The sequence below is a fragment of the Petaurus breviceps genome, unplaced genomic scaffold (assembly GCF_028583685.1).
Source record: "Petaurus breviceps papuanus isolate PSGF00001 unplaced genomic scaffold, PetGlider_PUasm1.0 78, whole genome shotgun sequence".
NCBI classification, from domain to species: Eukaryota; Metazoa; Chordata; class Mammalia; order Diprotodontia; family Petauridae; genus Petaurus; species Petaurus breviceps.
In genome coordinates this window covers 9,334,532-9,346,862 of record NW_027186502.1, presented here as the reverse complement: position 1 = coordinate 9,346,862, position 12,331 = coordinate 9,334,532, and the positions used below count along the sequence as shown (strand labels likewise).

Sequence of the window (12,331 nt, the reverse complement as noted above, 5' to 3'; positions counted from 1 at the left end):
TCACTCCATGACTGGTGCTCTATCCACTGCCCTACTTAGCTCCCCCCTGCTACTCCTTTCTACAAAAAGCCTGTCCTGACTCTGCCCCCTCCTATATCTCAGCTGCTAGTAACCCCTCCTCCCCAAACTACTTTTTATTTATTTTGTATAAACCTTTTAAATACATATTTAAGTATTACCTTCTAGGCTAGACTATAATCTTCTTGAGGGAAGATTGGTTCCCTTTGATCTCTGTAGCTCTAAGACTTAGCAGATGGCTGGGTACACAGGAGTTGCTTGAAAAATGCTTGATGAACTGACTGAGACAGTTTAGTGGCCCATTAGTAATTCTTAGTAATTAGTAATTAGAAAGAGGTCTGCGATGTGAAGTTAAGAGTCTTGCCTACAGTCAGACACAATGAGCAAGAGGCAGGACTCAAATCTGGGTCTCTCTGCCTCCAAGGCTGGCCCTCTATCCATTACACAGCACTGCCTTTCATTACAAAGGCACTGCTCTGTCTTCAAAGTGAAAAAATAATGAGTTCAAATAGAAAAGGAAAAAGTGAACCTAGGTTTCACTTACTGAAGTCAAGAGGAATTGAGCTCAAATCCAGCCTCATACACTTACTAGCTGTGTTACCCAGGGCCAGTCACTTAACCTCTGTCTCTGCCTCAGTTTCCTCAATTATAAAATGGGGATAATAACAGCACCAAGCTCCCAAGGTTGCTGTGGTATCAAAAGAGATACTTGTAAGCCTTTAACATAGTACCTGGTACATAGCAGGCACTATATAAATGCTTAAACCTTCTCTTCCCCCCTTTCATGGTACCTTACTACCATGGAGATAAAATGGTTGTTTCTACTAGACAATGACAATGTGTAAGCATTTGGGAATATGTATTTTAGTGTTTACATCTATTGTCTAGTTGTAATCGAGGGTATATTTGTTCAAGGCCTTCAGTCTACTCAACTTAGGGTACACTGGCAAAGGTAATAATAATAATTATTATTAATACTTACATAGTATTTTATGACTTGCAAAACATTTTATGTATCTCATTTGATTTTAAAAATAATCCTGGGAGGTAAATATCCCCATTTTATAGATAAGGAAACTGAGGCTGAGAGATGTTAAGTGACATTCAGGGTTCCATGGCTAGCAGGTGTCTGACACAAGGATCTGAACCCAAATTTTCCTGACTCCAAGTCCAGTAGTTAGCCAGTCAAGATGCATTTATTATGTGCTCACAATGTGTGAGGTCCTAGTGGTATTATGCACTAGGGAATAAGAAGGAAAGTAAAAAAACCACACCAACAATTCATGCTCTCAAGGAACTCAAATCTCTATGTGTCAGATGGCTCTTCTGAGGCTATTAAACCTTCTACCCATCAATGCCAACTTGCTCTATGGAAGAAAAGCTCAATCATCTAGCTTCGTTCCTCAAGATTCTTTGGTTGGAAAAAAACCACATTAAACTTTAGTCCTTAATTTTTCCCTGTCTAAACATCCTACCAACTCACTCTCATCCATTCTACTTAAATCTCCATTTCTGGGAGGATTCTGGAGTTCAAAATTGCCCAAAGGGATAAGAAACAGCCAAGTTTCCTAACCTGGATGAAGGTGCTTCCTGAGATTTGCTGCTGCCAGCCCGGTCTCTCCTCACTGGTGCAGGCTCCAGCGTTGGCAAGCCTGTGGCTGAGGTGGTGGTTGTCCAAGTGGATGAAACCCGTCTCAGTAATCCTGGTGGCAAACTCCTTCTCAGACGCTAAGAGGAGGATTATAATTGTTACTGGACGTTCCTTTAAATCAAAAATGTACCTTATCATAGGGACAAGAGGTAGGGTTTTTATTACAAGTACACATGACTGGAGGCATTGGTTTATTACTCACAAGCCTAAAAAAAAATAAGGTACAACTTTCTGGTAAAAAATGTCTGAGGACACATCTAAGTTAAAATATGAGACAGAAGTTAAATTAGAGACTCAGCAATCAAACTCCAAACACCTATGGATTCACAGAGCAGCTTGCATCATTTCTGAGATGATAATACAAAGACAGATGAGTCCATGAACATCATTTAAGCCTGCACACAGTCCATACTAACACATTTAAGCAAATGCTGACCCAAAGGAACATAGGTTTAGGGAATGCTTTAGGTAATTCACAATGCCTAGTAGGGAGTCAGAGATGGCAGGTGCTCAATAAATACTTGATTTGGACATAGAGGTAGAGGGTAGAGGGCATATAAAATATTCTTGGCGAGTCTATCGTTCTGCTGCCAATGCAACTTAGTTATGGGTAGATGAGAGGCAGCACCGTGTTTTAGATATAGTGTCCTGGGTTTAAATCCTAGCTCTGATAACTGGTGGCTGTGTGATCATGGAGAAGTCACAATCACTCTGAGCCTCAGTTTCATCATCTGCAAAATGGGACTACTAATAATACTTTAGTGCCTAGCTCACATGGTTGTAGGGAAGTTCGAAAGAAACAATGTGTATAACACTTAGTACCTTATATATAAATGTCAACTATTACCATCATCACTACTTACAGGAAGTTAGGTGGGAGAATGGAGCAAGCAAAAGGATCTCAATGGTCAACAGCCCTCCTTCCTCTGAAGCAGGAGCTAGTAGAAGGCAATTAGTAGTATGTTCCACCTTTTTCTGACTCCCCTTAAGCCCTTCTTTCCATCCCAAATTTCCTAGGACTGTAAGTGACAACAGTAATGCTAAAGAAAGCTCTGGGTATCAGTTGAACTGGTATCCTTCCCACACAAGTTCCTACTATGTGCTAGGCACTGTGATGTGCACTGAGGGTGCAAAGAAAAGTAAAAGACTGTTCCTTCGCTCACAGACTAATGGGGAAACGGTGCACAGACAGCTACGTATGCATAAAGAAGCCATACACCGCATAAATAGGAAGTGATGCACAGAGGGCACGTCCTGGAATTAAGGCATCATGTAAGGCTTCCTGTAGAAGATGGGATTTCAGCGAGGGCGTGAAATTGAAGGGAGTGTCCTCTGCTCATAATACACGAATGATGGCAGCTACTGTGGCTGGACCTTTGTTGTATCTGCGTTCCCACCAATAAGCTACATAAACTACAGTTGACGAATGCTGTCAAGAGTTTATCGAAAAGGTTGCAGCGAGGAATCTAAGAACAGCAAAGGTCTTTCAACATTTCCACATATCCCTTTAAAAGTTTTGCATATTCATCTAAAAATCAATCGAATGAGAAAGAATCTAACACCTGAAACTTGTGTTATAATAGTTCCTCTGTCACTGAGATATTTTTAAAAAATGGTTTTTAATAAATTCATGCTAAATTCTAATGGATCACTATTTCCTTTAGGAATAAATATTGCTAGTTCGGTAGTGAAATGGATAGAGTGCTGGACTTGAAGTCAGGAAATCTTGCTCCTAAATCTAGCCTCAGATACTTAGTAGGTTTGTGTACCTGGACAAGCCATTTAACCTCTCACTGTCTCAGTTTCCTCAACTGTAATAAGTGGATAATAATAGCACTTACCTCCCAGGGTTATTATGAGGCTCACATGGGATAATATTGTATAGAGCTTAGCACAGGGCCTGGCATATAGCAAGCACTTAGAAATTTGTTTTTCCTATTTTCCTTTCTTTCTACCACCCTTCCTTTTTCCCTATTTTCCTTTCTTCCTTCTTTCCTTCCTTCCTCTTTTCATTCCTTCCTCTTTATCCTTCCTACTTATCTCCCTCCTTACATTCCACCCTTTTTTCCTCCTTCCCTTCTTTTCTTCTCTCCCCTTCCTCATTCCCTCTTTCTTTTCCTCCTTTCCTTCCTTCCTCTCTTCTTTCCTTTCTCCTTTCCTCCCTTCCCTTTTCCTTCTTTCCTCTTTCCCCTTCCTACTTTTTCCCCTCCTTTCCTCCCTCTCTTCCTCCCTGTTTTCCTTCTTTTTTCCTTCCTTCCTTTTACCACATACAACCTGACCCCAGCCTCATTGGACACTCTTCTTTATCAAACAATCTATGACCCCAGGTAAACTAGCCTTTTCTTTGTTTTTCACACTACATAGTCCATCTCTCAACTCTATCCCTTTTTACTGGTAGCTCCTTATACCTGGAGTATACTTCCTCCTCATCTCTGGCTCATAGAATCCTTCTTAAATCCTCTGCTCAAGACTTTCTTTATCCCTCTATTGGCCTTCTCCCTTTTATTTAGTTGTGATTATTTTTCTTCGGTAGATATTTATAAATGTACTTCTTGTCTCCCCCAATTTAATGTAAATTTCTTGAGAAAAAGGATTGTTTTATTCACTGTATTTGTACTTTCCTCCCCTAGAACAGTGCTGACACATAATAGATGCTTGATACTTATTGACTGAGTCCATGTATTTTATGGGACCCTAGATGGGATACTTAATCTTTCTGTCTATCTATGCCAAACCCCAAAGAGAAGCAGATGCTATTGGAAGGATGCTGTAAAAACAACAGATTGCCAAAGAGGGGTTAGGAATTTAGTTCCACATCTTAAAAATACTGGAAAAAATCCTTCTTATTGTAATGTTACAAGTTATTGATAACCAACTCATGGAAATTATTTGCTATCATACTCTAAAAGAAAACCTCTGACTTTTCTGGGTTCAGTCTTTCTCTGTCCTAGTCAGTCATTTCCTAGCTATAGTCCTTCTTCTTGCCTGCTGCCCTTTCCTGTCACTTTCCTCCTTCTCTGGATTCTCCAGGATATGGAATCTGCTATTCCAGGCAGGAATTCTCTATAATTTCCTAGCTAAACGGCACAGTGGACAAAGAACAAGGTCTGGAGTGAAGAAGACCTCATTTCAAATTTGACCTCAAATACCTACTAGCTGTATGACCCTGGGCAAGTCACTTAACCTCTTTGTCTCAGTTTCCTCATCTATAAAATGGAGATAATCATAGCACCTCTGTCCCAGAGGTGTTGTGAGGATCAAATGAGAAAGCAATTGAAAACCACTTAGCATAGTACCTGGTACATAATAAGCGTTATAGAAATGCTAGCTATGATGATGATGATGATGATTGATTGATTGATTGTTACCCCTCTGTCTGTGACTTTAGGGGTAAGAAACCAATCAGATATACCTAAGCAGTCTTAACCCATTTTTTTCCTATGAAAAATCTAGCTAGTCCTAACCCTAAAGTTACCCTGACCTTGGTGTTTTCTGTGCTACCCTGAATCAGTATACTCAGGAGTCCCAGCAAAATCTGATGCAATGCCACACAATGTCCTAAGACCATCACAAAATCCTTTTTGCCATAACCTGAGTGTTATGCCTGAGGCCCCCTGGGGACATGCCTGGTTATATTCTTTCCCAGTTCTGCTTTGAAGGTATCAGGTGGAGCCCCACTGTGAAGAACAGAGTAATGCCCTAGTACCCTTGTTCTCTCTGCCTCTTACTCCCTTAGGTATCTCTAACTAAGTCATGCAGCCTTCTGTTTTAGGCCTTCACCTAAATTCACCAAATAAAAGAGCTTATTGCTTTCAACATTGACTGATTTTTTTTTTTAGTGAAGGACTATTTGTCCCATCAATAGACCTTGTCACTTGTCCAGTTCATACCTGACATTGCTTTATACAGCAACATGGACATTTGATAAGGTTCAATGAAATCTTTAAAGCTGTCATTCTTTAGTGCACATTATCTTCAATCTGATTTCTGATGCTAGTTACGTTTGGAAACATGGAGGCACTGTGGTGTTGTTTACCATCATGCAGTCAGTAAAGTCCAAGGGAATTTAAGTATAAATAAACATGAAGGAGTGTCAACTTGAATTGTATGACTTTAAAAAAGTCTCAAAAAATTTAAGAAGACCATATGCTATATTGTATAACATCATATAATTAAAGAGGAACAGGTTGGGCTCAGTTATATGCCTTCAGAACCAGGTTTCAAGAGCTCTCTTCCTAATTCCTGAAATGTGCCTACCAGGCCTCCACTCAAGCCAAATAAAATTGATGGGGTAATCAAGGTCAGTATATCTCTACTAGATCATGTTCTCATTTCTGCCTCTCTAATGCTCTTCACACCCTGGGTGGAGAGATAGCCAATGACCAAGACCCAGTGCCCCCTGGGCTTTGTCCCCAAACCCTATCCTGTGGACACGGTGATTTATCTGGAGATTATGATTTATCTACCACTCCCTACTGCCAAGGATTAAACACTCTCCAGTTCCCTTTCCCATTTGCTTATATCAATTTTTTCCATATTTTTTTAAATTTCTAAAAAATTATTTTGAATTTTTATTTATCTTTAATTTATGGAAGACAAGTATTTCCATAACATAGTATAATAAAAAAGATGATTGCACATGAAACTTCAAATCTATTGTATTATATTCCTTTTAAATATATAATAAAGTTATCATGTATATTTCTTTTTTTCCCTTCCCTTCCACCCTAGAGATGGCTTTGAGCAAATAAATCATTTTGATTATTATAAATACCCAAATTAACTTCAAAATTTATATAAAGGAAGATGTTATCCACATCCAGAGAAATAATTGATAAATAGAAGTAGGTACATAATGATTTTACACACATTTATGTATGTGTGTATATGCATATTATGTATATATATACACACGTACATATATGTCAGAATAAATATTTTGTTTCTGTATTCTATATGGAGAGTCTGTCATATTTTACAATTCAGAACTATGCCAGCATATTCACAGTTGCCCTCAGTGCTATGAATATTGCATTGGTGCTACAAATGGTAGCCATCTCCATTGTTTTCAAATCATGTCCCAATCCATGTTTACCTACTGCTTCCCCTGTCCATCTAGAATCTCTATTCATGAAGAATAATCTTTCCTTTATTCTGGACCTCTCCCTGTAATACTCCTTCCACTAACTGTCATGGAAACCTGGCTCCCCAAGAAGACACTGCAACCCTGACCATATTCCCTAGCATTGACTAAACATGCTCTCACACTCCTTGATACGAAGGTTCAGGAAAGGGTGTGGGCATATTCCTTTCTCACACTTCCACTTCCAGATCTTCCCTTTGCTGCCATCACTCAACAACAATGTTTCACCCTAAACCCTATGGGTTTATAGGTGCTACTATCACTCAGCAATCACCCTCACCTTAGGTTCTCACATAACACCTGGAATGTGACAGGCATTAATTTATGCTTGTTGATGGATGGATTTAAATGTTCATAAAATTGTAACCATAAATCTGCAAATATTTCTTGAGCCTTTGAGGTCCTGGAGAGAAGTAGGGATGCATAAGAAAATATTCTAAATAGCTTATAATAAGCACATACCTTTGGAATAGCCAGTTTTTCTTTTTCAGAGCTTTCTTCTGAGTCGGAACAGGTATAATTTTCACTGAAGGAAACCAGAGGACTCACTCTTGGCTTGTGAATTGATTGGAAAGTCAGCTGTGTGCTAAGCAAATTACTCACAGCCCTCAAGGAGGTACACACATTTGGTGGCAAAGAAGGATCTGCCAGGAGGTCCGTAATAAGGCCATGTGCTTCTCCCATCACAGCAATATCAACAGTAATACTTGTACCTGAGGACTGAAAAATAGACAAACAAAAAGAACAAAACAAAATAAAACATTTTGGTAAGACTATGCTTGACATTATAATAATCACACTGTTGAATTTAACATTTTCACCTAAAAGTTATCCAAGTTGTGACTTTACAGAAGCAAGAGTACATATACAGATTATCTACTATTAAAAAAAAATTAAAATATACATTCTTCAGGGTATGCCAAAATTTATGATAAGGGGCCAAATTTTCTTTCAATCTTAGATTCACTTGCTCATGTGACATTAACAACTAAAAATCATAAAAATGGCACACAAAAATTTCCCATACCTTTTTGTCAGCAAAGAATGAGTACCAAAAAGATTTGAAGAAGGGGAACTTTTTACCCCCAAATGGAGAGGAAACTTGAAAACAGTAAATATAAATCCCAAAGGAAAAAATATTGATAATTCATATAACAATCATCCAAATGATGTATGATTGAATTTTAAAAATCTATTCAGATATTTAGGGTGCAGATAGCCCTTAGTGCACATAAATTATTCTATAAAAGTAAAAGCTACATTGAGTAGTTGTATCTATTATTATTAAAAGAAGTGCTAAGCCATTTCAGCAGATAGTTTTAAATACAGTTCTAATTCTATACTAAATTTTGTAAGATTGAACATGTATTTTTTTTTTACTAGCGATAAACCAAAGCATGGTCCTTTTCATGTAGTTAAACAAAAAGGAGCTGGCATACTTTTTAGATGTACTGATATTTAAACTTCCATTGTAAACTTAGAATTTAAATTTTGAGCTAAAATGAAGTTCTTTTTTTCCTGACCGTTCAACTACTATTACTGTACACACAAATGCATTTTGTATTTCACTTCAATTACTCTAGGTTTCAAAAAGTGTTAAGCATTTGCAACTAGATTTAATATTACTCCTTTTAAAAATAATTCCCATTATGTGCTTCCATAACAATTATATACAATCCCAGGAATCTGGCCAAGAAAGTCCTGTTTTCTTTCAGTGCTCATTCTGTTCATCTGAAACAGTAATTTTGTTCATCCCTAGCTACTTTTTTATACCCAAATTGGAAAAACAAAGAATCAACAAAACTGAAGACAAATTATATGGAATTTTGAAAATATAAGTTAACAGCTGACAGAAATATCTCAAAAAGTTCAGTTAGTAAAATAATTCTATTCTGGTGCTTTTTTCATTGCTACAATATCTAGATAAAGGTGCACATATAACTGTTATATTTGTATGTGCATATGTGTGAATGTATATATAGCACCTATACACACGCATGCATATAGTGCAGATGAACAATAGTAGCAATAAATCATTCTAAAAACCTAAAAGTCACATTAAGTACCTATACCTATTATTATTAAAGGAAATCATATGTGTGTGTATGTGTATGATACACACACATATAATGTGGGCGTGGGTATTTATCTCCAAAATTTTTCCAGAAAGCTAACCAGTACTAGTGAAAGAGAACTGGATTGGAGTTTGGAGGTCTTTGTAAAAATCCTGGTTCTGTAACTTATCCCATGTGTGACCTTGGAAAAGTCACTTAAATGTAAAATGTCAAAACTGATTGTCTCAAAGTTTCCTTTCAACTTTAAATACTATAACCCTAAATCTAGAAAAAAAATCCCTCTTCAGTTCAAAATTAGAATTATAATTTCACAACAGAAGCTTATGAAATAAATCTTAAAAATAAATACCAACTGAAAATACAATTCATGGACCACTGTTAGCAGTATGTAATATTTCAAAAAGTATAGTCTACATATTTTCAAAGGGTTTCTTTCTGTTTATTTTTTTTTTTTTTTGCCTTTTGGAGGGCAATTGGGGTTAAGTAACTTGCCCGATGTTACACGGCTGGTTTCTTTGTGTGGGTGTTAAGTGTCTCAGGCCAGAACCGAACTAGGGTCCTCCTGACTCTGGGGCCAGCACTTTAATCACTGCGCCACCTAGCCACCCCTCTGTTGATTTTTTGAAACTATTGTCTTACGGTAAAGACAAAAGCAAGAGTCAAATTTAAAAAAAAAAGTTTGTTACCCAAGTCAGAAATTACTGAAAAGACCAAAGCTGATACATTTGCAATGAGAGAAAAAAAAAAAACTAAAGAAAAACAAAATTAAAAAGCATACTGTTCACTATTCTTTAATGCCTTTTTGTAGTCAGGACTTTTCCCCCCATTTTATGTTTAACTAATTTTATTAAAATCAAAAGTTACATCACATTAGAGAAGAGCTTCACCACAATTTTCAGATCCAAACTAAGCCAAAAATGTCAATGAGGCATGAAATTGGAGGCCCAACAACTCTAGGCTTTTTGCCAAGAATGGGATTTATCTTAATTTAAATGCCCAAAGGCTGGAAGATTGTTTTAGCTACTGTCTATAATCGATATTTAAGATGGTAGTGAGAGTCAGAAGAATAGAATAACAACAGCAAAAAAAAAAAGGTAATATATAACTAAAAAAAACCCCAATAGTGTCAAGTGAACTGGAGAAGAACCAATTACCAATTACTGGACTTAAGAGTATGTTTTTTACTTTTTTGGAGGGGGAGAGAAAGGGCAATTAGGGTTAAGTGACTTGCCCAAGGTCACACAGTTTTACGTGTCTGAGGTTAGATTTGAACTCAGGTCCTCCTGACTCTAGGGTCGGTGCTCTATTCAGTGTGCCACCTAGCTGCCCCAAGAGTATTTTTTTTCTTAAGCCATTAGATTTTATTATTATAATACCACAAAAGAACAGAACAGACTTAATTCAGTATTTGGGGATATACATGAATACATACACATATATGCATATACTGGGGTATACACATACATATATACATGTATGCATTTCTTGTATATGCATATATTCATATATATCATTTGTATGAATATATTCATTTATATACATACAAAGATGTTTTATGCAAAATAAATTTATTTACTTGTCACCTTAAAATTCACACAAGAGATGTTATGATTTAAGGATATAGTTCTTGAAATGTGTGTCATGACTTCAACTGAGACAATTTGACACACAATTTTGTATATTATGGTATTACAGATAAAAGAAAATTTGTAATTATTCTATTTAACATAAATTTACTTAACAGCATATGGGAAGTAAATTTTATATTAACAAAATCAACAAAATTTGCCTATTACACAAACCAGCTTCAAACAGGGTAGATCTTGAAGTTGCAAAGAACCCAAGAAAATGATAGCTCTTATTGAAGTAAAACTGAATGCCTGGGAGGTTCCTAAGAGCCCCTGCAGTGGGGCCAACTTAAATGTTCAGTGTGCTATGATTCCTCATGGTCCAAGAAATTGGGATGTGTGAGAATAAACAGAGAACTGCTGGTGTCGGGGGTAGAGAGTGTCTGTAAATTCAGGACATGCTGATCCCAAACCCCAATTCTGCCACATACTAGCTGGCTTGTTCTTGTAAGTCATTTAACAAGTAACTCTAGAAGACAGAAGGGTGCAGAACTGACTGATGCCTATTTGTATTACTAAACTGAGTTCTCACTAGGTACTACCTACCTTGATGAAGTCATAGATTCAGAAATAAAATGCATATATTATTGAAATTTTAGTTTTATCACATGTCAGATACATTTTTTATTTAATTAATTAAATTTTAGATGGTAGTTTGAAGTATTTAATAAGTCAGGGCTACAGGAAGGTAAAATTTGAAAATGGAAGTTAACTTCTAAATAATGAACCTACAACTTGAAGTCTATTAAAGTACATTTTGTAAGAAGTAGAGTTATACTAAACAAAATACCAGAATTGTCTTTTTATGGTTTACAGGATCAAACACTCTCTATAAAAAGGTAATATGACCATGCACTATAAACATTACAGGCTCTTCAGATAACAGAAACATTTATGTTTTACTTTTAAGAGAATGTAAATATGATTTCCTAGATACTATTTAAGGAGACAACCAAATGCAGATTGCCACCTTAAAATAGAAAATCTGGAATTCAAATCTGAATGAGTATGTAGGAAAATGAAGTTTTATGCCAAATAAGAAATAGGTAAGGAGCGTTATGATGTAATGAAAAGAATGCTGGAGTCAGAAGACCTCATGTGGTATCCTGATTCTTCTACTTACTACTTTTGTGACCTTAAATTAGTCACTTCACTTCTGAGCCTCAGTTCCCTCAACTGAAACAAGGTAGGTCTTGAAGTCCCAAAGAACTCAAGAAAAGGGCTGTCCTTACTGAAGTAAAACTGAACGTCCTCAATAAAAGTAACTGAAATGTATGTGATATTTCAAGATTTATGAGACATTGTTTGCACATTATCTCATTTGAACATCACAACATCCATATGGTATAAGAAGTGCAGTTATTAGTATCCCTGTCTTATAGATGAGAAAATTGAAGCTCAGACAGGTTAAATGACTTGTCTGTGGTCATAAAGCTAAGAAGTATCAAAAGTGGGACATGAACCCAGGTCTTCCAGACTCGAAGTTCAGCCCTCTATCTACCATGACATAGAGCTTCTTTTTTAGTAATAACACCTCACATTTGTTTGGTATTTCAACAGTTTAAAATATACTTTAATGTCTCATTTGATCTCTACCACAGTTCTATAATAGTGGAAGTAGAATAAGTTGTATTATTCTCATTTTACAGCTGAGGAAAACTGAGCCCTCTAAAGTACAAAATAACAAATCTAAGCCCTCTTCCACATGATGGCACCTCAGATTCTTAAAATAGCTATAATGTGCCCTCTTCACATCCCCAGTTTCCTCTTCTACATCCTAAACACACCTAATTTTTTCAACTGATTATTACATCAC

General features: G+C 36.6%; 1 protein-coding gene across 1 annotated transcript in view; it reads right to left on the bottom strand.

Moving 5' to 3' along the window:
- The window catches only part of PDE3A (phosphodiesterase 3A), a 359,573-nt gene that overhangs the window by 99,517 nt on the left and 247,725 nt on the right, over window positions 1–12,331 (bottom strand). Inside the window, exons 3-4 of the mRNA XM_069106191.1 lie at window positions 7,275–7,532; window positions 1,592–1,746 (exon numbers count right to left, since the gene is read on the bottom strand). Of these exons, the coding sequence (XP_068962292.1) occupies window positions 1,592–1,746; window positions 7,275–7,532 (413 nt within the window). The remainder of the gene's footprint in view (window positions 1–1,591; window positions 1,747–7,274; window positions 7,533–12,331) is intronic.